The 27,664-nt window shown below is 37.0% G+C and overlaps 1 protein-coding gene across 1 annotated transcript in view; it reads right to left on the bottom strand.

Moving 5' to 3' along the window:
• LOC120526862 (sulfotransferase 6B1-like) overlaps positions 1–23,413 on the bottom strand; it is a 60,619-nt gene extending 37,206 nt beyond the window's left edge. The window contains exons 1-3 of the mRNA XM_039749980.1: positions 23,130–23,413; positions 11,320–11,435; positions 6,819–6,908 (exon numbers count right to left, since the gene is read on the bottom strand). Coding sequence (XP_039605914.1) covers positions 6,819–6,908; positions 11,320–11,435; positions 23,130–23,325 — 402 coding nt within the window. The 5' untranslated portion in view covers positions 23,326–23,413. The remainder of the gene's footprint in view (positions 1–6,818; positions 6,909–11,319; positions 11,436–23,129) is intronic.
• Between the last annotated feature and the right edge of the window lie 4,251 nt (positions 23,414–27,664).

Here is a 27,664-nt window from a genome sequence, read left to right on the forward strand (position 1 = left end):
TTTACCATTGTAACCCAAGATGCGGTGAGTGAAAAGCCCTGTTGCAGGATGCCTTGGTCTCTTATTTACTGGTTCCTTTTCCAAATTCCTTACCAAATGTAGGATTTATTCCAGAGAAGCAGAAAGACATTTAAAGAGTCACTGACCCTCTTTGTTTTGAAATAAAAAGGAATGTTCAAATGAGAGAGGCCTCAATGTTACAGATGAGAAAGACTTAAGCCTTTCTTACTTAAAGTTCTATGTACAATGAAGACATTTTAACTTAATGAAAAAAATCGAATGATACAATAATAGCAAGCAGAGAGGTGGTCATTAAAAGAGAAAGAGAACACTTAAACACACTAGCGGTGCTACATGATTAATGTCATTGTAAATGTATTTTGTGCTGAGTCCCATCTTTCGTCTTGTTGTCCTGTTTACATGGTCTGTGTGTATGTAAATATGCTCCCCTGGAAACAATGGGGGAAGGATAACACTGTGGAACCGTAGCCCCTCATAATAATTGGTCCAGTTAATTCCATCACCTGCATCCAATCATTCACTATTTAAATGGAAGGACAGAAAGAAAAAAAAATCCCATTATATTAGACCGCCAATTCACTACAAAGCCAGGAGAAAGCACCGATTCAAATCATTCACCCCTTTGTCTACCTGCCACTTTCAACGCCCGACAACAGCAGCTTTGCACCGCAAAACCCCGGGGTTCTGGATCACGTCATGTCTCACTGATGATAACCACAGTGAGACTGTTTCTTGTTGTTTGGGGAGAGGACCAAGCCATCATTTTCATCCATGTAAATTCCATAGGACAATTTTTCCAGCTGAACCAGGTTCACAAACATTATCCATTTTCTGTTCAATTTTCTGTACTTTTATGTGCATTTCATACTTTCTGTGTGTCTTATTGAGTTCGTGTTCAGTGTGGGGTCAAGGGAGGGTTTATATTGTATATTAACTTTGTGCTGCACTTTTTCTTTTATTATTACTTTCCACCGGACACTTTCGGGATTAAATGTTATGTCGGGGTTGGTTGGGGTATGATATATATATATATTGTTTAGTAGTTTGTTCATTTCTTTCTTTATTAATATACAGTGATCCCTCGCTATATCGCGCTTCGACTTTCGCGGCTTCACTCTATCGCGGATTTTAAATGTAAGCATATCTAAATATATATCACAGATTTTTCGCTGGTTCGCGGATTTCTGCAGACTCTTTTAATTTATGGGTCTTTTAATTTATGGTACATGCCTCCTCAGTCTGTTAGCCCAGTTGATTTCATACAAGGGACGCTATTGGCGGATGGCAAAGGGCTCGTTTATACTTCACGCGACGCATGCTGCAGCGGACGCTCCTGCTACGCAAGCGTTGAAGTGTTTATACTTGCGCGTACTTTACGTAAATCTGGAGGAGTCCACCAGGTGGCAGTGTGAGATATTATCACGGTGAGAACATGTTTGGCTTCTCTGTGTTGTGAATTGCCTAAAACACCTACTAAATTCCGATAACACCTTACCGCAATATCTGTGAAAAGGATGTTTATTGATTAAATCCATCAATCCAGGGATGTGTCCATTCCAACAAGCATTGGGCACGACTGAGAAACAATCCCTGGACGAGGTCTCAGCTCATCGCAAGGTGAATACAAGCACACATACACTAGCGTCATTTTAGCAGCACCAAATCCCCAAATCTGCTTATCTTTGGAAGGAAACCGGAGCACAGTGTGGAATACAAGCAGGAAATACCAGCAATGTAACTCCCTGCGAGACAGCAGTGCTATTGCTCCGCCACCGTGTCACCCCCATGTGTGTAATTATTAACAGTATTCATTATTTAAATGAAATTATATGTAAAATGTAACATACACACTTTAATGCATTTCATCATGAAAGTGATATCAAGATTCTAAATGTGCAGAGAGTTGGAATATCATACATTTAATTTGTTCTGTGTGGTGATCTTTTGCTGCTTACCGCAGCTGTCAGGTCCAAGAAGCTCGTAGCGATTAAAAACTGGGATGACCGTTTGACGGTCTGCTTTAATGATAAAGTAAACTACGAGGTTAAAGTGGACAATTGAGATTAAAGCGAAATTTCCACTTTAATCACAAAATACACGTTTTCACCGTGTCCTTTATTTTTTTCTCAGTGGTTCAAATATAACGCTATACATTATGTTGCTGTTGTTAAGTTGCAAAAAAAAAAAAATTAAAAAAGACGACACAAAAGATGGTATGTGAGACTTTTAAAATGTATCGTGTCATTACATTCGGGAACTATCTACATGTGATAGAAAGCCTCTATGCCAATCCTACAGGATGGATGCTTCGATGCGGTGAAGCAAAATGCCGACATACAAATGCATTCGTGGTGCTTTTATATTCAAGCGTCGCATATTCCCGATCGTAATGACACGATACATTTTAAAAGTCTCAGTGCCGCCATATTTTTTTTTTTGCAACTTCACATCGGCAACATAATGTATAGCGCTGTATTTGAGCCACTGAGAATAAAATAAAAGACACAGTGAAAACGTGTATTTTGTGATTAAAGTGGAAATTTCGGCTTTAATCTCGAAATGTTCACTTTAACCTTGTAGTTTACTTTATTATTAAAGCAGACCATCGTAAACGTCATCCCAGTTTTTCATCACTACGAGCTTCTTGTACCTGACAGCAGGTAAAGTAAAAAAATAAAAAATAGACGGCACAAAAGATGGTATGTGAGACTTTTAAAATGTATCGTGTCATTACGATCGGGAATATGCGACGCTTGAATATAAAAGCATCACGAATGCATCTGTATGTCAGCATTTTGCTTCAACACTTTGAACCATTCATCAAACAGCAAAGCGCGCACATCGATCCCCGAAGGATCTCCATAGAGGCTTGCTGTCACATGTAGATAGTAAACAGAGACCCTGACGTCACGTTCCGACTTTTAGCACACTGCGCCCCCCGACTTTTTGCTGGTACTGCAACTCGCGCACGCGCGTTAATTTCTGAGGACCTGCTCAGAGGACGCGTGAAATGAACGCTGGGAACGCGTGGCAGCCATGATGCGGACGCGTACGCGTTCTGAGCGTGAAGTATAAATGAGCCCTTAGAAGCTACCCAATCAGAGCATGTATTACATATTAACTAAAACTCCTCAATGATATAAGATATGCTTCCCGCACGGTGCTTGATCGTTTGCTTTTCTCTGTCTCTCACACTCTCTGACATTCTCAGTGCCTGATGGAGGGGGTGTGAGCAGAGGGGGTGTTTGCACAGAGGCTGTTTGCTTAGAAGATACGGACGCTTCTCTAAAAAATGCCGCTTTATCACGGTGCTTTGGCATACTTAAAAGCCCAAAAGCACGTATTGATTTTTTGATTGTTTGCTTTTCTCTCTCGCTCTCTCTCTCTCTCTGACACTCTATGCTCTTGACACGCATTCTTTGAAGAGGAAGATATGTTTGCATTCTTTTAATTGTGAGAAAGAACTGTCTTCTCTGTCTTGTCATGGAGCACAGTTTAAACTTTTGACTAAAGGGTATTATTTCATGTCTAGAGGGCTCTAATAATGTTAACAGTGTGGGAGAGTTTATAAGGGCTTAAAATATATACAAATACCCATACAAACATATGGTTTCTACTTTGCGGAATTTTCATCTGAATGCAACCCCCTCGATCGAGGAGGGATTACTGTATATTCATTTTATTATTTTACATACTGATTGTTTTTTTCCTTAATTTTGATCGTCGATTGGGGGAAGTTTATTTGGAAGAAGTACAGCTTGTCGTGTCTAATGTCCTCAACTTGGCAGGCTATGGTTCTTGGTGGTTTAGCAGCTGGTTTTGGAGAGCGAGTTGGCCGTTACAACACAAATTAGAATGCACAACATGAATACTTGTGTTTCTACATTTACAACCCAGCAAAGGTTAATTTAAAACAACACACACTGACTGTCTTTGGTATAGAAATCAGCTGAAGAGTAAATGACACTGTGTTTCATAAAGGTCTACGTTACAAACGTCTGGGTACAAAGATGTTAAAAGTGATCTTACCAAAGTGCACATACTTCATTCACTTATCGTGATAAATAAACTGTTGAACAGTTGATTACAATGTGATAATGTTATAAACAATGACATTTTCTTACTAAACATAAAGTTTATTTGTTGCAGTGCTCAAAATTTCAATACTTAGTATTAAGCTGTTATATCATAGTTAGCTGCTCATATTTATTTTCACACCTTGAACTTGGTTTCTTCACGATATGAGTTTCTCTGTTCACAAGCCACTCTTTTCTATTCCTTGCTTTCCTTGGAATCTAAGTAGGCTGTACATGTGAACACTTTTAAATGAAAACTTTGCATAAGGTTTATGGATATCATGTTCCATGACTGAAAATCAGATGCACCGTGTGTTCATCTCATTCACTGAAATGAGAGGTATTAATGGAGGCTAAGAGTAAATGCCTGCAAAGAAAAACACAATTCTAGCAGTTTCAGTGGCCTAAAATTGTTTTATTATTACAGTATCTCATGGGTTTCAAGGTTATAGTATTCATTCTACTTATTGTTATAATTCTATTCATGAGTGTTAAAGTCATACAGAAAATGCATACAGTCTGTATGGAAAAAATTAAACAAGACTTGCATAGATGGTCAACCCTTCATCTCACACTAGCTGGAAGAATTAACACTGTTAAGATGAATATTCTTCCTAAGCTCCTTTTTTTATTTCAAAACATACCAATATACATTAATAAATCGTTCTTTAAGCAATTAGATTCAACAATAACCTCATTTATTTGGAATTCTAAACATCCACGCATCAAAAGAGCGACCCTACAAAGACAAAAGGCAGAAGGCGGCATGGCTCTACCTAACTTCCAGTTTTATTACTGGGCGGCAAATATACAGTCGATAAGAACCTGGACACAAATAGAAGAACATACACAGGCATGGACCGCAATAGAAGTAAAATCCTGCAGTACTTCTTTGTATTCCTTGCTTTGTGCTCCAATAAACACACGTTATCGGCAATACACTAATAACCCAATTGTGCTCCACTCACTTAGAATCTGGAACCAATGTAGAAAGCATTTTAAGACGGAGAAGCTTCTTTCTGTGGCACCCCTGCAAAAGAACCACCTCTTTCAACCCTCACAAACATATGCAGTTTTTAATATCTGGAAAAAATTTGGAATTAACTTGCTTAGAGATCTTTATATAGACAACGTCTTTGCATCCTATGAACAATTACGTTCCAAATTTAACATTCCAGCTACAAATTTCTTTCACTATCTTCAAATCAGGAACTTTGTTAAACAGAACCTTCCAGATTTTCCTCATCTTGCACCCTCATCCACGCTGGAAAAATTATTGCTCAATTTCAAGGAGTTAGACTCCATCTCTACAATATATAAAATCCTTTTACAATCCCTTCCTTTCAAAGATCCAAGAGGACACTGGGAAAATGACCTCTCAATTAATATATCAGAAAAGGAGTGGAAAGTAGCAATGCAGAGAATTCACTCAAGCTCCATATGCACAAAGCATACAATTATACAACTCAAAATTATATATCGAGCACATCTGTCTCACTAAAACTCTCAAAATGTTTCCAGGGCATGATCCAACCTGCGAACGTTGCAACCAAGCCCCAGCCTCACTAGGTCACATGTTCTGGGCCTGCTCCAAATTAACATTATTCTGGACAAAAATTTTTAATTACCTCTCAGACAGTCTTGGACTCACAATCCCTCCTAACCCATTAACAGCTGTGTTTGGGGTTCTTCCAGAGGGTCTTAAAGTGGAGAAAGACAAACAAATTGTGATTGCATTCACTACACTGTTGGCACGCAGACTTATTCTGATAAACTGGAAGAACCCAAACTCTCCTCTTTTAAGTCAGTGGGAAACTGATGTGTTATATTATTTAAAATTGGAAAAAATCAAATACTCAGTTAGAGGATCTGTGCAGACTTTTTTCAAAACATGGCAGGATCTAATCAGTAATATTTTGAAATGATTTTATAAAGCACAGAGAATTTGTTGATTTAGGTATTTTTAAAAGCCTTAAATTTTACACCGTTTGGCTTGCTCTCTCTCTCAAGGGTGGGGATCGATCTGTTCTTAGCATAATTCTTTTTTTTTTTGTAAAAACTTGATTGCTATGTATTGATTGTAATAAAATTAATAAATAAATAAAAAAAAAAAAAGAAAAAAATATCCTTACATAAATATCACTATCAAGCACCTGTGCAATTTTCAGGACACTGAGAAAGGTCAGCAATACAGGATGGTGTACCATCATCACTACTTTCTCCTTCCTCATCCACAGTCTGGAGGCCTTTAGACCAGAGCATCACTTATATCACTTCCGCTTCCATCTCAACCAGAACCTGTCATAAAAGAAACCAAGCCATCGAAACTCCCATTCTTGACCTAAAGACCATCCAGAGAACAAGGACCCTTCATTTTTGTTTTCTATAGCTGTGACTCTGATTTTTCTGCCCTCGTGTGCCATTTGTTTTGTCTGTTTTTTTCATCTGACTTGATCTAAAAAAGGTGTGCAATTCCAGCAGGCTTCTGCATGGAGATTTAGAAACATAATTATATGATAATATGAAAAACCTTCATAGTATGTTGAAATGTTTTGCATCTTTAAAAAAGACTATAAGGGTTCCAATGGAAGTTTGTTTTGTTAAAAAAAAACCTGAATATGCACCACAGTAAAATGCTTAGAAATATGGCATCTGTAGCTCAGTTATGATTATAGAGTATTAAACTCTTAGAAAATCAAATTGTTAAAAAAGAATATTAACCTTAACTTTCTTCTCAATGAATGATTTTGGAAGATTATCAGGATGTAAATGTGTTCCCAGGATTCTTCGAGAAGGCATGCTGGAAATAGCCTGTAACAAAAAAGCACAGTGATTGTTGATGGGCCATACAGCATTCTTTTTCATCTTTCTTTCTTTGTAACAAAGTGTATTTTTTAAAATCCAGCTAAATGATGCTGTCATTTAAGTTGTAAAATAATGTGTTATGAGCAAAGTTTGGCTTAAAAGCACCACTGAGGAGATATTGACATAGATACATATACCAGAGCACAATTTGTTCGTTGACTATAGGTTATAAGTAATTGGATATTTTTAAGAAATGCAGCATTTGTGTAATTCAATTGCAATACTTTGCTAAAATTAGTTAAGAAAAACTATACATGTATCATTTTGCAGATTTTTTCCTCTGAGTATTTCATGTAAGGTTTAATTTATATATATGTTCACCACTGCCATTGTTATATGTAATTTGTGCAATGTTGGTAGAAGTTCTTTGTTTTAATTAGTTTATTTCTATATTTAGTGTGAGATGCAGACTCTCTCACTAGGATGGTTCGCAAACCAATGCAATGTTTGTAGAATCTTTTCTCCACAAGGCTTACTTTTGTCCATTAGGGACAGCTTGCTTACCTGTAACACTTCAACCTGATTGTGAAACATTTAGAGGTCACTCCATTCTGAACATTAACTTGGTGAAGTGGGTAATGAATAATAACAACACAAAATGAAACAGTGTACATTTTAATACTGAGGTGTAGCTTCTAGTAGTAAATAGGAGTTTCTATTTTAGCCCTACTGATGACAGAGTCTCAGCAGAAACAAAGGCAAAGATGGTGCAAAACCTACAGTGGCCACCATTACCAAGAATTCCTCAAAGTCTTAAGCTGACAAATAAATCTGAAGAACTGCAGTTGGAGGATTTGGTAACATAAAAAACAACAGCATTCTTCTTTGATGTCAATATGGAAAAAGGCAAAGAAAGGTCTCAGTCCTTTCTGAAGAAACTGCTGAAACAGTGGACAGACGATTGAGTTTGTGAACTGTTGGCATGAATGAATGATACAGATGAAAGAGGAATAAGTCTCATGAAAGAGCACAATGATACACTAACAAAGGACGAGGAACAGAAATAGTTTATTCAAGCATCTGAAAACCATCACAACAATTTTCCAACTTCATCAGATGCCAGTGTTGTAGACCTTCAAGTGGGAACAGCAAAACTGCTAAATGGAGTGACCTTATTGTTATAAATATGATAAAGAATAAAGCTAGCCTTGTGGAGAACATTAATCTGTTAGGTTTTTTTTTTTTGGACCACCCTACTGTCAACCTACTGTAGATTGGTGTGGTGTCTCAGAGTATGCCACTTCTATGCTGTACTGATACAATTACTCCTGTCAGCACTTAAGCATTTTGTTGTCTCTTCTTTTATAACAATACTATACATTAAGCCTGTTACAATAACGGCCGCTAGAACAGTAGTGCATAAACATTAGTAGGAACAGTCTGTATTAAATGGCAAGGGACCTTGACCTCATTCTGTTTGTTGTCTTAATTTTTTTTTGTCAAAAATATTTTTTCAAGAAGCCTAAAGTAAAATAATAATAAAAATAAAATAGAAACGTACATGACAATACAGTAAGTATAATTAATATTGCCTTAGTGTAAAACTTTGTAACAATCTGTAAGACACAATATCTGAAGAAGATATTTAGGTAAAACCTTCAATTTTTTTACCTCATGAAATTTTTCTATACAATTTCATTATAGACAATATTTCTTGTAAATATTCTATCTGAGTTTGGCAACAGTTTGCCTTGTTCAGGAATCTCTACAACCTTGACAACAATATCTGGAAAACTTCTAACTCTTGATAATGCAACATACAGTATAACTGACCATGGCTGAATACTGGTTCTGGCAAGTAAATGCCAACCTTTTCTAAGGTTTGCTCTTCTGAGTCTTTCTCTTATAGCGTTTTTCTGACGCTCATTTTCTTTTTCTTCAATCGATCTATTTGTTCGTATTTTTTTTTTTGTCTTTCAGCCTTTCTTTTGTTGATTTTTACTTGTTGAGCTGACCGTTCTTCCAGGAGATGTTGCTTATATAGGATTTGATTGTCTGTGTCTTTTGTCCTACTTGACGTGTCCTTTTTTTGGGTGGCATGTTGTTAGTAGATACATCCGTAATAGTTTCTCCTACAGTAATACTGGCTTGTATGTGGCTGTAATATGCATCCTTTAATATGTCTTTAATTTTCTCTCGCAGTAATACTGGTTTGTATTTCCGTAAAATGCCTGTAATTTTCTCTGACAGTAATACTGGCTTTGATGTCCGTAATATGACTTTAATTTTCTGTCACAACAGTGGGCAATCAGCAGAGTGTCCCCAGCAACTGATGTAATGTGTGGCGTGCTGCTTATAATCGTGCCTGTGGCGTCTCCCCAGCAAGTACTGTGCAGTTCCCCAGCAAGTATTTTAATCTGTGGGGGCGTGCAACTGATTATTTTGTGTGGCGTCTCCCCAACAACGGATTTTATGTGCGCTGCCGCGACTACCCAATCAGCACTCTTCCCAGCAATGGTGTCCTTTATATCTTATCATGCGCGACCATGGAAAGACCATTCACTGTGTGCCCAGCTTCCAGTGTGTGTGCTTTATTTCCTTATCGTGCGCGGCGGCGGCTAGGCCATTCACTGCGCACCCAGCTTCCAGTGTGTGTGCATCCACGTGCCGAGCACATGGGCGGGGCACAGTACAATGTGTGGCGCGGCCCACGCATGCGCACTTCACCAGAAGACACACACACACGGACACTGGACGCACACAAGGGTTTTATTAAAGAGGATAATTTCCTGATACAATTCATTCCACACTAACAGAATATATATTTTTTATTAAATGACAACTTTCAATTGATCGTCAAAGAAACTCGTCTTAAAATCACCAGTATTTATCAGGGGAACACATTTGGTTTGTAAGGAGTAATAGTAGTAGCAAGCATAGAAGAAGTAATTAAATGGCACAGATTGGTTTATCATTTTCCTTAATTCACTTTTTTCCATTTCAGCATCACAGGGAATTACAATGTTTCCTAGCAGCACTGGGCACAATGCAGTAACAAGCTCGGTGTAGCATGCATTCTTGTATACACATCCAAACCAAGACTGAGGCGAGAAAATATGGCAAATGAATGAGACCAGGTAAAGAAAAATACCTGATTTGAACAATATGTACAACCATCCAGGTAACCAGTAACTTTGTCCAAGATCTAGGATAATGCCTAGTGTGCTTTGCAGAAAAAATGTTTGTATCTTTTATACATTTTAAGGGTATATGTAAAGTTAGATGTGATTTATTACTTCATGACCTTAAGCACGAACAGATCTGAGGATCTGAAAATCAAAGGTTAACAATGTGCCTAGTTGCTGAGTGAAGGCTAAAGGTTAATTTTTATAAAGAGGTAATTTTTCAGTATATTATATTTGTATATATTCTAAAAGGACAAGAGTTGTCACATTTCACTTGGTATTGCAAACCAATGAGTGTGCATGTGTGTGCAAAAATTACTATTGTCTGAGGAGAGAAAATTTGGGTCCCTGGTATCTGGTTTGGAAAGAAAAGGGATCCATTAGGGAATCTGAGACATATACCTTTGTTCAATAGAAATAAGTTTTAAAAAAATGTTTACAAAAATACCATTTACTTAATACTAGATTTTAGTTTAAGATGCAAAACATTTACAGTCAAAAGCTTTGCAAATCATGAAGGGAAAAATTCTTTTTTATGGTATTGTACTGTATATGGTAAAGCAAATTATCTACATTCTGCTGAACATGATCCCGATCCCTGTAGAGTTGCTTGGGGCATTATAATCATTATTTTATTATTATTATTATTAGTCATTTTATTTTCTTTGGTTTTTATATTTTGCTACTATTCATGCCCTTTATAACTTTAGCCTTCCACAGTATATATTTGTAGAAATTATCCAGTTATTTCCAACATGTTAACTGTGCAATAAGATGATTCTACAGTATACCACATACCAGTTGCCAATACAAATTCTATCTGTATCCGTTGCTAAGCATTTTTAACAAATTTGAATGAGATTATTTTTATATCATTTGTTCTTTGTTCTTTATTTCACCTTATACAATAATCTTGTATTAGGAATTTGTTAAGTTTTCGCATGCCCCTTGGGGTCGGAGCGCAGGGTCAGACACTGTACAGTGCCCCTGGACAATTGAAGGTTAAGGGTTTTGCTCAAGGGCCCAGCAAGAGTAGGATCTCTTTTGGCGGTGACAGGGATTTGAACCAGCAACTGTTGGGATACCAGCGCAATTACAATTATATTATTAAATGATATTAATTTCTGAATAATAATAATATCGGTGTTAGTAATATTTTCAAGTAAGGTATGTAAATGTAAATTATTTTACATGGAAGCTGAATTTAATAAAAACATTATTTCTCTACCAACCTGAAGATTTTCGGGTTTTAAAAATTCCAGCATAAGTGGCAGATGTGCATGTTCCTTTTCGATTATACCAGCAGCAAAAGCAAGACTGTTTAAGATGTGAAACATCCAGTTAAATCCTAAATTAGGACATGAATAGAAAAAAGGGAAAATTTAATTTACCAAAATTTCCACACACAAGTGAATAATAACAGTCGTCACATGTTACATACAGTAAATGTAAAATCGTAGCTATTCACTTTTAGTTTTTATATTGACTCTTATTATGCATATATATCTACTAGCATAGCAAAAACCCCATTTATTTAAACAGGCTTAAAGGTACAATGGTAAGTCCATCTGTTTTGATTGCATCCTGTATATTATTATGTCCTTATCCCAGAAAAGGGTAGGCTGTGCTTCATTTGACTATCTGTATGAGGGCACTCTCATTTTACTCACATCTCCCATCAGGCTTTGTCATAGGACCTCTAATAAAGCTCTGTAATGTCCCATGTACTGGCACATTATACGCTCCTTTAAACTCCGGGCATTTGCAGATACCCCAAAATGAATCAGTGGTGGGAAAGTAGATGCAGAGACCCAAGTAAATGTTCAAAAACACAAATGTATTATATTTCTTGTGCCAGAAAACAAATCCAGTATCATGCACTTAAAAATAAAAAATGCAGTCCTCTGCAATTACACAGAATTTATATACAATGAAAAACAAAAATAAGTGAAAGAGAAGCTGTACAGTGTATACAGTGGTTAATAACTGATGAAAAAATAAGAAACATAAACCATTCTTCTTCCCCCTCCTTCATACAAGATACTTAATCAAAGATGAAAGAAAAAAGTGATCAAAAAAGAATGTGAAAAAGAAATCAATGAAAGTCTGAATATATATCTCTCTCTCACTCTCCATATATTAAAAATGCTTTTTCAAGGGATTGCAGCACACTTTCACTACAAACCTTTTATAAGATGGGCCCCATTCACCTGACCAATCTATCATGAAGATGTTGCAATGTCCATCCTAGGTGTCCTTTCCCTCTGCAGGATGCCCCATATATCTTCGTATTCTTGTCACATGCTCACACATGCATGTGCCCCCTCTTTCAGGTAACTTTTCCTAAAATTCCTTCTCTCTCTGTTTGTTCGGAACGTCAATTAATTATGGCTCTCTCTTGTATGACTGGCTTGCATGTCTGTTTTCTTTCCATGACACACAAGGACTTAATCACACATCCTTTCTCAACACGCACAAAGTAACTCTGGGATTTTAGTGTGCTGGCAGTCAATGGCTCAAGTGATTCAACAGGCTTCCTCATTACCAACTTGAACAGCCCATGATGCCTTCTCCTGTTGCATTCTTTCCCAAGGCCTCCCTGAACCTACATCACAAGTAAACACACCTTTCATAACTAATTATAAAAGAAAAGAAGAGCTATAATTACTTATTATTCTTTTAACAAACATCCCTTTGATACAGCCTATCATAAGCTCATCTTCTATTGGTAAATCTTTTTTAGACTTTCTAGAATTTAACGCTGAGGTACAAGCATGCATCTCTAAAGGAAAAAATGTTATTTCAATGCTGAAAAGGAAAGAAGGTTAGAGACACAACATATCGGCGGTATACCCTTCTTTAGGTGTGAAACTGCAAAGGAAAAAGCAGCCAGGGGAGATGAAAAGAGAAAAGGTTAAAGTGCATATAAAAAAGCTGCCATTAGACAAGTTGAAATGAGAGATTAAAAAGGTCATTAAGACCTGGAGAAATATGTGATTTCTGATTTTCTTTGAAAGAGTCTTTAAAGACCTGTGAAAGAACACAAACAGTGAGCTCAGTGTGGCTACGATCAAGAAATGTGAAGTGTTCTACAATAGGTTTTGTAAGATCTTTGGTTTTAATGGGTCAAATGTGCTCAGTAAAATGATCTGCTAGCTGTCTCCTTGTTTTACCAATGTAGTAAATAAGATTTTTGAATTTACCAGAGAAACCAGATACAATGGTATTATTGGTAACATATTTGTAAGTGTCAGTGGTTCCTGTTACAGCTCAAAGTGGATGGTGGGGTATGTGGCACTTTTGGAAGATTAGTTTGCAAAATTCTGAAGTTTTGCTTTGTTTAATTACCTGTGGGTGAGAAAGAGTGTTGAGGTGGAGTGGGAGCAGCACCAGGAAACAAATTTCATTATTGGGGTTCCTCTTAGAATGGATGTTACGAGGTCCACTCATGGCTAGATTGAGGACTCTTTCCAATGTATGAGAAGGGTATACCCTTCTAAACTGTACACTGATTTTTTTTGAACGTGCTACACTAATTTTGGTCCTTTTAATTTAGGTCAGTTTTCTAAAAGTTTACTGAGAAAATACCAGAGAGAATCAATGTTAAATGTTAATTAGCCTGATTCACTTGATACAATGTCTTTTTCCCTGTGCTCATCTATTGCATATGACTTTCTGAAAGAAAACAATACATATTTGAATTCTGGCTCTTTATTTTGCATTCACTGATTAACCACAACATTAAAAACACTGACAGGTGAAATGAATAACAGTTATAATCTCATTATAATGGCACCTGCCATGGGGTGAAATATATAAGGCAGCAAGTAAATAGTCAGTTTTTGAAGGTGATGTATTGGAAGCAGGAACAGTGGGTAAGCGTAAGTATCTGATTGACATCTCCATAGCAGTAGTTCTTGAGGGGTGTTCCCAATATGCAATTGTTAGTACCTGCCAAAAGTGGTGCATGGAAGGACAACCGGTGAACCAGTAACAACGTCATGGGTGCCCAAGGGCCATTGATGCACATGGGAAAGTTGTTATATAAGTAAAATGTATTCTTATGAATATTATTATTATTAACTAGGGGGCTCCGCAACCCTGCTCGCTTCGCTCGCCCAGCCTCGGGTTTGGTTTACTGGATACACAATTTAAAGAGATTGCTATTTTCATAGGAATTGTTACATATGTATTTCTTTCACTTTTAATTTAAAACTTTTATAAAAACAGTATTTGGAATTAACTTTTCTTCAAGATTACATTGAATTTTGATTCCGTGTTTGACTTACATCGTGACAACGCAATGTATAAGTGCCTGTGAGTGAATATCGTTTCTTTCTCTCTAATAAATAAAATGACTTTCTTGAATGTTTGTCCATGCTCTTTCTTCGTCACTTTGTCGTTGACATGTCATCTAGAACGTATAAAATTATTGTCCTGATTAAATTTATAAGAGCTGAGAGTGCAGGAAGGTGTCTGAAAAAAACATTCACATGACTGAGGTTAGATGACCATGGTCTTGTTTGAAAACAGTTGTAAGTAGGGCATGACTTGAAAGAATCTCATGTTAAAAGTCTCCGTCTCATGGGACTTCATACCGCAACAACGTTTTTGGAATCTTAATTCTCGCTGGCTACACGAATTAGACGATCTACAAGTCTTGGACGTAAACTTTTAATCCAATCAATATATTTGATCTCTTTTCGCTGTTCAGCTTTTTCACCGAGTAATAATTTCCGTTTGTTTGCGCTAATGCGATCTTTCCTATCCTTTTTTTGAGACTTTTGAATTTTCGTACTTCCATTACCTCTAACCTGCTGTGCATGTGTACTGCACCAACACTTTTGAATTCTTTATGATGTTCTACTTTGTCATCTACTCTTTGCCCTTTATTACTGGCCCTGGGTGTGGTTAAATCTCTTTCTCGTGGGATGTATAAGACTGCCTGGTGCTGGACGCATGTTAAGGAGTTGCGGTCGGATCAGCTGCTCTTTTGCTGCTGCTGCTGGTGAGCTGCGTGTTCTGCTTGTCGCACTGTACGTCGATCACTGTACAGCAGCTGTCCTTTTTGTCTCACTGCCTTGTCTCGCGTAACGTTAAAGTGTCTTCCAAGAAGATCACATCTTGTCTCCCTCCAAAGATTTTTTTTTTATAATAGAGAGATATATCCTAACCTTTCTGGCCTGATCCTACGGAAGACCTACAGTAGCACAAATTGCTGAAAAATCTAATGCTGGCCATGAGAGAAAGGTATCAGAACACACAGTGCTCCACAGCATATGGGACTGTGTAGCTGTGGACCAGTCAGAGAACTCATGCTGACCCCTGTCCATCACTGAAAGTACCTACAAGGAGTACATGAGCATCAACACTGGACCATGGAGCAATGGATGAAGGTGGCCTTTTCTGATAAACAATGTTTTCTTTTACATCATGTAGATGGCTTGGTGCATGTGTGTTGTTTACCTGGAAACGAAGTAACAGCAGTATGCACTATGAGAGGAAAGCAAGCTGGCACAGACAGTGTGATGCTCTGGCAATGTTCTGCTGGGAAACCTTGAGTCCTGGCATTCATGTGGATGATACTTTGACACATACCACCTACCTAAAGATTATTGCAGACCACCTACACCTCTTCATGGCAATCGTATTCCCTGATGGCCGTTTTTTTGAGGAACATGACAAAGAGTTTTGTGGTGTTGACTTGGCCTCCAAATTCTCCAGATCTGTGGGATGTGCTGGAAAAACAAGTCTGATCTGTGAAGGTCCCACCTTGCAATTTACTGGACTTAAAGAACCTGCTTCTAACTTGTTGGTACCAGATACCACAGGACACCTTCAGAAGTACTGTGGAGTCCATGCCTTAAAATGTCAGAGCTGTTTTGGCGGCACGAGTGGGACCTATACAATATTAAGCAGGCGGTTTTAATGTAGTACCTGAAAGGTGTTTAAAATAAACATGAAACAGCATATTTGAATATGTCTGTTTTTTTGAGTACATAGCCTAAAGCAGTTTAGCTGTAAATAATCATCTTTAAATTAACAGTGTTAATTGCCTACATGGGTTGATTTGTATTGGTTTACTCATTGGATTGATAAGATACGCTAATTGTGCTGCACTTGCAATTTGATTATGGTACCACTGCAAAGGTCCTGGAAATACACTTTAAAGAAAACAAATCAAAAATAAATAAATGGGAAATGTTCTCGACATTTCAGAATTCAGCTGAATCAAAGTGCACATGATCCTTATGGCTTTCAGCAAGCCTCACAGATCACAAACTGTTCTGACACAATTTTATGTAAATAAGAAACCTTAATAAGGCACTGTGCACATATAACAGAGGTTTTATGTGAATTTTTAAGATACAAATGCTAGTTAAGCAAAGAAACCTAAGCATATTTAGCATGCCTAAATTAAATACTGCAATACTACCTTAAATATTTTATTTCTTTTAAATATGAAGGAGATCTTGCTTTCCTTGCATTCATAAGTAGCCACACACAGAAAGGCATAAAGTATGTTTGTGTGTGGATTTTTGTGTATCTGTATTCTGCAAGTAAATAATATACTGTATATCCACCTTAATAAAAGGATAAGTGCTTGTGTGTGTTTCTGTGTGTCCATCCAGCTATTTCTCTGCCATTCCAAAAGGTGGTGCATCATAAACATGAACACTGCTTTTATGAATCTCAGACCAAATGACTCATAGCAGAGAGCATGTTGGACTGCAAACGTTACCACTGAGGTCTACATTAATTACTTACATTTCAATCTGTCTTAGACGAGTAGCGCAGCTAATGTATGCATAAAATCACTATATACACTCAGAATTTAAACTAACTGTAATGTATTCATGTTTCCACGAACTTTACATATTAAACTCTGTAATAAAACTCTGTAATTATAGAGAAGAGTGAAAATTTACAGTATGTAAATGGTCAAAAATGTGGGTATTTTGCAGATTTTAATTTAAAGTTGAACGAGATTTGGCTGGTGGGCTACACTGTTTTAATAATAACTTCTGTTCTCATCCTCAAGACAGAAGAAGTCCTGCCCAAAGACACCTGACTTCAGGTACCCTCCTTCAAAACTCTTTCCCTTCCAGTGCAGACACAATAAAAGGGGACAGCAACATGAAGCCATTCTCATTTCACCAGCAGCATCATTAAGGAATACAGCTCTGTGATTCCTGTCTTGTAAAACTTAGTCATTTTGTCTCTGCTCTGTTTTAAAAAATCTACCATCTTTACAATTAAATGCAGAATCACAGGCTGCTTTATACAATAAAGTTCCATTATTATTTAAAGGCAGAGGAGATTACAACCCCTAAAATACCTCCGTATATCAAGTTCAACTTTATTGTTATGTATACTTTGTACAATGAAATTCTTACTTACATGTTTGCTCAGGTTTCCTCCCACTGTCCAAAGACATGCAGGTTAGATGAATTGGTGATGCTAAATTGGCTCTAGTGTGTGTGTGTGTGTGTGAGCATGCGTGTGTGTCTGGTTTCCCTGCGATGGCCTGGCACACTGTCCAGTGTTTGTTCCTGCCTTCTGTGTGCATTGTGTGTGCCCTGTGCTAGATAGATGGGTTAGGCTCCAGGCCCCCATCATGACCGTGATTTGGAATTATCAGGTTTGAAAATGCCAATACATTATATGTCTGTTCAGAATAATGACAGTGAAACAAAACCAAGAAAAAAAACCACAATAACATAAAAAAACAAAACAAAAAAAAAATGCAACATAAATGCAATTGTTGTTTCCCTTATTTCCATTGACCACTGGCCATATCTTAATTATAATGTTCCTATATTTTGTTAATCATAGTTGCTCTGTTTTACTGTGTGTGTGTGTATTAATATAAAGAGTATATGGTTTAACTGTTTCTGTTATTGCTGTAAATTTGTGCAATATTTCTGAGACCGTACTTGACAAAAATAAAACTGAATTGAATTAAATAAAGCAAAGAATGTAGGGCCAGATAAAAACCATGCCCAGGCTGAAAAACAAAATATAAAAGACCGACACAAAAAGCTCAGCGATGGCAATAACAGGCAGGACAAAGGGTGTTTTTTAAATTATTATGTGCAATACACAGACTTTGAGCTTTTTATTGTAGGTACAGTATATTGTGCAAACAAACCTTAAACTAAAGCATGACCACATTAAAAGGTATTGCTGTCCCTGGTATCTAATCTTGATTTCGGTGTAAAATTAACTAGCACAAAAAATGATTAAGCGTGTTATTTTGCTAACATTAAGTTTTAAAAATAATTCCTATATTCTTATAGTTAGTTTAGCAAAAGAGAAAAAACATAGTTTACAATGAAGTCCTTAGACTATTTACTTCAATTCCTATTTATTCTGAGAATACATTTTATAAATTGATTAATATATTAATGTTCTGTACATAAAGATGCAGGTGGAGTTCAGAGGCTGACCTACATTTTTGGGGCTCCTTCTCAAACAACAACAAGGTCTGGATAACCACTGTTCAAAGAAAAACATTAGGTTTAGGCTAACACTATTTTACCTTGACTACTTACTTTACTTTTCTAAATATAATGTTTAATTCTGAGTAGGGGTAATTCAAATATTTTATCCTTATGTACACAATCTTGTCTAGATTGCTATCATGAGTGATTCATATTAACACTCTGATCGCCTTTTCAACAGCTCCCCTTTTTCATGACATGTCATCTACTTACAAAGAGGACATTTCTTAAACCGTTTAATTTGTACTGTTTTTAATTGCACAATGGTAAAATCATCATGTCATTTTCTAACTAGCTTAATTCAGATCAGGGTTGTGGGGCATGCTGGAGTCCATCGCAGCCAGCATGGGGCACAAGGCAGGAACAAACCCTGTACAGGGTGCCAATCTATCACAGGGCAAACACACATACACTCAACACACCAAACACACACTCGCACATCAAACACACACTCGGGCCAGTTTAGTGCTGCTACCTGCATGCTTTTGGACAGTGGGGGGAAACTGGAACAAACCCCATAAACACGGGAAAAACATACAAACTCCACTTGGGGAGGACCTGGGGTGCAAACCCCTGTCTTCTTACTGTGAGGCAGTAGCGCTATGGCTGCATAGGTAAAATAAGTTATTATTTATTATGATAGTGTTATATGTTTAGTATATTTTAAGGTTTTATAAGATTTATTGTGATAGTATTATATGTTTAGTATATTTTAAGACTTTATAAGATTATCTGTCTAAATAAAAAGTTACTTAAATGTGGTCCTTTACAAAAGAAATATGCTTTCATTTTTTCCAATACAGCTAGCCTAAGATAAATAATTTTAATTTTTGGTATAAATATTAACAGTGTTTTAAGTTATTTATAACTACCTGAAATACCCAGCATTGCCTGGAAGGACAATAAAAGTGTTTTTTTTTTTTTTTTTGTTTGAGAAAAATATGATTAAAAAAACCCCACAACTTTAAAAATAAAAATAAATTAACCAGCAATGAAGACTCACTAATGTGCTTGTCTTGCAGTCCTGTGTGTATATTATCATCCAGTTGACGCTCGGTACCGGCCAACTCTCTGAGAGCTGGAGCCTTCACCCCAACTCTGCATCTCACTTCCATGCCGGACAGACACACACACACTTGCGCACGTACAACTCCATTTAATTTCAAAAGCAACAGGGGTCCGGTGGCGCTCAAACATAAAGAATGCTGGCAGTCACCTCCAGCTCGCCCTCTGGTGGTCGTTTCCGAGTGTCAACTGAATGATACCTTTCATACAAGACTGTTAAGATCACCCCCTACCCTACCATGAAGGGAGTGGGTTAGGTCTGATTTCATCCATCCAACCATTATCCAACCCGCTGAATCCGAACACAAGGTCACAGGGGTCTGCTGGAGCCAATCCCAGCCAACACAGGGACCAATCCTGGGCAGGGTGTCAACCCACCACAGGACACACACAAGGGCCAATTTAGAATTGCCAATCCACCTAACCTGCATGTCTTTGGATTGTGGGAGGAAACTGGAGCGGCTGGAGGAAACCCACGCAGACACGGGGAGAACATGCAAACTCCACACAGGAGGACCGGAAGTGAACCCGGTCTCCTAACTGTGAGGCAGCAGCGCTACCACTGCGCCACTGCGCCACTGTGCCGCCCAGCTGATTTCACCCTACAGTATTTTTAGTCAAACATTGAGAAACATTTGTACCTAGTTTCATGAAAATCACTCCAGCCGTTCAGACGTGATTCTGGAACATACATACACACATTGACTTTTTTATATATAGATTATTTTATATTAAATATATTTAGAATGAAATGAAACTGCCTTAATACAAGCATGTTTTCACTTACGGCATTAAACTTTAATTAACCCTTTACACTATACTACACTATATTAATAATATATTTTTTTTTAAAAACACCCCCGTGACCCTGTAGTTAGGATATAGCGGGTTGGATAATGGATGGATGGAAAACCCTCCTCATACAGGAGATACCAAACATTTATAAGTAATGTGCACTAAAGTCTCTTCTGGGGCCCCTTCAGGATTATTATTAGTTTTGTGTGTGGCACACTCTGATCTACAGTTGGCATGACTTATGGGCTCTCCTGGTGTTTTTTCCCCATGAGTCTAAGTACTGCTTTACATCATATTCGTAACAGCTGGTTGTCACAGACCTAACAAACTGGTGGGTCCTGCTGAGAGCCATTTTCACACATTTTTTTTTTTTTAAATACATTATTAATCCTTCTGACCCAGAGCACATGGTCATCCATTTAACTGAACACCTGGAGCAATTTTCAGGTTAAGGGCCTTGCTGAAGGGCCCAATGGAGCAGGATTTCTTTTGGTAATGGGATTTCAACCAGCAACCTTCCGGATACTAGCACAGATCCTTAGCATCAGAGGCACCACTCTGGCAATAAATTATGACTAAGAACAGCCATGCTGGCAGTGTTAGTTTGCCATTGATGCCTCTTGTCCTACTACACCCACACCAAAACAGCAAAAAGATAAAAGCTTTACAAAAAGTAAATGTGGAAAAAGAGGACAAATATGAGTGAAGATTACTTCAGATAGTAAAAAGGCATATTTACCATCTAAAGTAAACATTCTGATTTAATAGAATATGATACTTGAATCCTTCCAGAGGAGCAATATACTCCGACTTGTACCATACTACTCCTTATATTTCCAAGTTAATTCTCCTGCACAAAATGAGTCTTGTCAACTCAAGCCTATTAATTACAGAATCTTCAGTTACAGAAATACTTCCAGTCAAATTATTAACACCTAATGTAAAATGGAGTAATATATATATATGGTGCAATGTAATGATATAATAATAATGGCTCTGTAATGAGCTTAACTGGGCAGTACCATAAGGCAATAATTGCATTATTTATATTCATTGCCCTAGGGACTAAAGTTTGAAGAGAAATTTTTAAAACACAATTCTGTGTATTTTATGTATCACACAAAAACAATACACATTGCTGGTTCTCTTCAAATGTTTTATGTGTTTATAAATTATTTACAAAGTAATATGCAAATATACCATACCCTTACACATTTTTCTTAAATTTGATTCTCCTATCATTAAAAAGCGTATATTAATGGCTAACCTATAAAGGTCTAACACTGGATCTGTCAGTATTAATGAAACAACCATTCTATGGTAAAGACCCCAAGTGTCTCTACAGGATATTAAGAACATTTATGCTATGGTGCAAAAATCATATTCCCTGGAGTGCCTATGTATGGCTCAGTGTCCTCTGCTAATTGCAGGAAACTCAGGTTCCATCTCAAGTAACTGGCTTTTAATAAAAGTAATATTAAGGCTTACAAGTTCAGACACTCAAAGGCTTTGTCACTTGATGGCACCAATACTTAGAAAGGCTGAATCTGATGAGATTCCTGGAAAGTAAAACATCAATGGAAATTTAAAATGGACTTTCTATGCCAGACAGCTCTGTGATAAGACAAGGATGTTAGCAAGATAATGGAGAAAAATTGATAAAGAAATGCTTTAGAGAGGTAAGAAAATGAACAGCGTGAAAGCAAAGCAGAATAATTATCTTCTCAGATAAGAAAAGAATTCCAACGCTTAAACAAGGCCAATAGATATTTTTTGTATTTTTTTCCCCTTCCTAAATCAGTGAAATAAAATATCTGTGTCTTATAATTCAAGGTGGTTTAGAATGGTGTGGGTTTACTAGACCCTACTAGACAAAAACAGAGAGTAGGGGCAACTGAGGCAGCAGGCATAGCACACATCAGAGAATAAAGCAGGGAAGATCTGTATGTTAAAGGAAAAATCCACACTGGCAGCTGGAGAACTCCTGGTGAAATGAAAGGATACTATACATATTGGTGTGTGTCAGTAAAGTATATTTATCAAGTAAATTATGCTGTAAATTACAGATTAAACAATGTTCTATTAGAATAAATAAAAGATGTACACAGTCTTAATTTCTTGTTGAATAAAGAAGTCTGCTGTCTATACAATGAGAACTGATTCATGAAATGTTCATTGAGATTACTGAACAGTTCAGGTACACAAGTGGAATGCTAAGACTGAAAATAGATAGATTACATCATTATAAAAGATTCCAGTTTGAAGGATATATACTTTGTGAGTGTGTGTATATATTTTATGTTACATTTTTATGTATATATTTGTACATATTTTTATATACTGTATATGTATATAAAAGGATGAAGCCATTTAAGTTGAAGAATAGCTAGCACAACATTTTGCTGACAATCACAATGTAAAGCAGATGAGGACTGTTATACAGACATGAAAAAAAATCAAAGCATTAGAGGATTTTTCAAGGTAACAAGCACAAACTGAAGGCTGAATGGTTTCTCTGCACTCCTTTATCAGAATTTTGATGAATTCAAAAAACCATCCTCAATTTTCAGGCTTGTTTGTCTCATTGCTCACTAAAAGTTAAATATTGTACATCAAGTCACTAAAGAACAGTAAAAACCACAGAATTCAATTTATTTTCTCAAAGCCCTTAAACTTACCAGATTTTGGATATGACACCAGTAAAATGTCATCTGCCCTGGCTTCAAATTTGTCCACAGCCTGTAAGTTTTCCGGAGAAGTTAGTGGTGAAGGATACAGGGTTCCCTTATACATAAACTGTTTCTCTTCTGGTTGCAATTGTTTCACTTTCTCTGCCATGTCTTCGAACTCTTTGAAAATAGTGCTTCTATCCATGTTAGATGCTGGATTTGTTCTTGAGAGGTGAGAATGAATTTTTCCCACAGGCAGATGTGGTTAAGCGGTACCTCACTTTCACTTTAAATGCTCCAGCAGCAATGAACTTTAGTGGCCTGCTTTCTAGGCAGAGCACTAAAGGAGCCACCCCCTTACACAGCGCATGCATGCAGTTGTACTCCTCTTCTATTTCATACTCAAAATAATGACATAAATGTGCTGCCTAATCTATTTAGGGATTTAGGAGTGTCTAGGTGCGCACATTGTTAAGAAGAAGTGAACGTTTAGTCCAGAAAATGCTGCAGTCAGATTCAGCCTCATACAGACAGAGAGCCCTTGTCTAATATTTCATTTATGCACATCACAATATATATAGTGCTTTTCAATTCAAAGAATATTTAGATAAAAAAAAAATCCTGTGTCTTGTGTAAAATTAGAAAATAATGAAGACCTTGTTCAGTTTTAATTTCATGTTAGCTCTAAAGACCTGTGTGTTTAATTCCTAATCCCCATATCTGTGGGAGGTTTACATGTTCTCCATGTGTCTAATTCCAGTTCTCTTCCATATCCCATTGATTTGAATGTTACATTAATCAGGGTCTCAGAATTGTGTAATGGTGTCAACACTTATGAGATAACCTCTAGTTTCCCCTGGCTCTAGAGGGAACTAATTGTGTTCAAACAATAGTTGCATGTGTCTTAATGTTTATAGAGCAGTGACTGGGTTGAGGCTGTGTGTTAAGAAGAATCTGATTTTGCTGTTAGATTAATGTCTTCTTAAACTATCTAGAAGCCTCACATGTCATTTTCCTATTTCAAACCTATGGGAGAGATTTTGTCTACAGAGTAATGGATTCCTATGTTTTACTCACAGGAGCGGATGTGCAGTAACTTAATAAACTACCAGGCGACTCATGCCAAGATGACCCTTAATAATAAGCTATCCATAAAGAAAAGAAATAGGATACAAATTGTGCTGTACACAGGTTGCTGAATGAGACTAGCATGTGAAAGAGCTGGTAAAACCTTGTCAATCGAGTTTCTGAGTAGAGTTAAAAGGAAAGAATGTGCTTTGAAATCAGAGGCATACACTTGAAGAAAGTTGCACTGAATTTGGTTTCAGGGTGCACGGGCACATTGATCTTTGAACTTGCAGCAAGGTGTGATTAAATGAAATGAGAAAACCTAATAATTATAAAGTTGGTTTGCTAAATCCATGCACCTGTTTGGACAAATCAGTAGTACTGTACAATATTATGCTAGAAATGAGGCAGAAATGACTGAATGACATTCTACAGAAAGAAGATAGAAATTATTTAGGATAAAGTTTCAAAATTTCAAACAGCAAAAGACATCAGCAGATTATGACAAGGTGAGCAAGTCAAGAAACAGAAAAATACATGGAGTTGGTGTAAGCCACAGTTGGTTGAATGAGATCTCTGCTTTTAGAAGAGTGCAGATTACCACAACGCTAAGGGATGCTATGCTTCATACAAACAAGCTCCTTAACAGACAGTTGGTCATACTTTAAACAATGTACAGCATGGATATCATTTAATGCATTGTGCTATTTCTCACTCGATCGGTTCATTGCCCTGGGGTTATGGGGGGTGGGTCCCCCTTGGTACTTTCAACTCCATCGTTTCATCAAGGAGGGTAAAAAAGCCCCTTGCCAACACAGACACTCTGAAAGTACTGGTGATGAACAATAGTTGGCTTCATATGTTTAAGGCAAGGATCAACAGTTGACGTAAGAGGTGTTCTACATCCAGGGACAACTTAACCTGGTTGGGGGATTGTTACAAGAAGCGTTGTCCCTTAAGGACTACTCCACCCAAAAATTACTTTTTTATGTGTTATTTTCTCCATGCAGTTTTTACTGGAGGGTGAGAAAAAGTTTTAATATCAAGATATTATGAGAATGGACATAACAATGTTTCTAATAGAACAGGAACCCAATTGTGGCAAACATTGTCCTACCATTTTGTGTGTTCTTTTTTTTTAGCACATGCATTGCTATTTTGTGCTGTTTTGTTGTTAACAACAATGGCTGTTGCTACCCCTTGACTAACGTCATTCATCGCAATCCTGATATAAGATATAGTGTTGCACTGTGATGTTTATCCAAATTTGTTTACTTGAAAAATCCTTTGGCAGTTAGATCTGTACATGTACTTCTTTTTTGACCTTGATTTTTGGTTAGTGTTTCTGGTTTTGGCATTTTGAAATACGAACTTGCCTTTCATTTTGATTTAATATCTCACAAAAACATACATATGTTGGTATCCAAGGGTTGGATCTTCCTTTAAAAAGCAAACCGTTACTTGTAATGTTAGCTAAGAGAATGAAACCTAACATAGTTTTAGGACTTCTGGCTTTGAATCTTCTTTCCTCCTGTTTTCACATTTGTGTTTTAATGCCTTAATTTTATTTGGATTTTTCAGGATTTTGAACTTGCAGCCTATCCTTTTAAAAACATTTCTTGTCCCTTTACACTTCCTTTGAATATGACTGGGTAAATTTATGTGCTCACAATAAAATTATGAACATCAATTTCTTCACAATAAGACCCAATGTGGCAAAATGGAGTCTCTTTCTGTTTATTGGTCTGTTACCTCACATTGTCCCTCTGTTTAAGCTACCGTTGTATGCATTTGTGTATGATAATATTTTTATTTTGTAATAAAGAATGTTGTCTTGGCATTCTGTTCCAGATTATGGTACCACCATCACAAAGCTTACAAAAATCCTGTAGCTGAAATCTGACATGTCGTGCTCACAAAGAGTAAAGTTATGAAAATAAACAAAAAACAATTTGCAGCAGAACTGAAAAAAAAAACATTTCTATTGATGAAGGGTCGGAATGATGTCATAATTAAAAGCCTGATTACATCTTTAACCACATCATTGTACCTGGCAATCGTTGGGTCCAAGTGCATTTAGTTTCATTATCCCAAACATCACAAAAATGTGTCTGTGGGTGTGTCTGTGGGTGTGGGTGTGTGTGTCCATGTGTGTTTATGGGTGCTCTCAAAGATGAAAACTGCTTTCTGATCTCTCCACTACTATATACTGTACTTGAAAAGTGAGGGTTCGCATAATTAAAGGTCAGATGGATGCAGTAAAATAAAATACTAGATAGTGCCTAATGAGTGTATTTGTGCTGGTTTTTTTTAATATCACTTGTGGTAGGACATTCAGTATTGTAAAAGAGACTTTTGACAGAACAAGCAGCGAGGATATACTAGACATGCTTTAAGACTTGTTGCAGAGATCCCAAGCTAAATTTAAGTGTGCTTCACATCCATTTAAGCTAAAACAGATGAGCCCTGTGCTATGAAGAGGTTACACTCCTTCCATTACATGACTCTACTTTCCAATTCTACGCAGAGGTCAACATTTACAGTGAAATCTCTAAAGCTATATGTCCATCCATCCATCCATTTTCTAACCCGCTGAATCCGAATACAGGGTCACGGGGGTCTGCTGGAGCCAATCCCAGCCAACACAGGGCACAAGGCAGGAGCCAATCCTGGGCAGGGTGCCAACCCACCGCAGCTAAAGCTATATGTGTCTTAGACAATTATGTGATGAGAATAATAAGAATAATTTGTTATAAGCGTTGCTCATTTTCTTGCTAATTTAATATAAGTGGAAGAATGTACATTCTCCTTTGTGATCTAAATTTTTTCTTATCTGTCTATGTCTGCTGTGCATTTCCTACTTACCTCAACATGGATCAGTATTTGTGCATTACTTCAGGTGGTCTTCCTAGCAGGATGAAATTTACAGGCTTAACCTTCAGACGCTCCTGAGCAATGTGTGAGAAAAGGTTTACATACACAAGCTAAATACTTTTTGGCAGAAGATTATATACTTCAATTCAGCTCCAGGCTTCTACAGTACATGGCAAACACACCTAACTATCACTAGGCTCTAGAAAGAAATAGACAACAATTAGACTGTAATTTCTCTACCAGTAGATTTTAGAGCCAAGCAAAGTACAGAATATTCTCCATAGCTAATTAGTTGTATATTCCATAGTACTTGAGTGTCAAGTTCTGGCGATGGTGGCAACCTCACCTTAAATATAGTTTCATTTCTGAGATATTTTTTTTATTCATTAATTAATTAATTAATTGTTATCATGTATATTATGTTTTTTTTCTCCATTTGTATTATATGTTTTGAATGTTTTTTTGTTTATTAATTATTTATGGATATATTTTCATTTTATGGTAGTGCATTTAGTTATGTGCTGTATCCCCTTTGTATAGAGTTTTATGGGACAGCGCTGTCATGATATTTAGCTGGAGGACCACCCTGTGTCTATTTATTT

This window comes from Polypterus senegalus, chromosome 3 (genome assembly GCF_016835505.1).
Source record: "Polypterus senegalus isolate Bchr_013 chromosome 3, ASM1683550v1, whole genome shotgun sequence".
In the NCBI taxonomy this organism is placed as follows: domain Eukaryota; kingdom Metazoa; phylum Chordata; class Cladistia; order Polypteriformes; family Polypteridae; genus Polypterus; species Polypterus senegalus.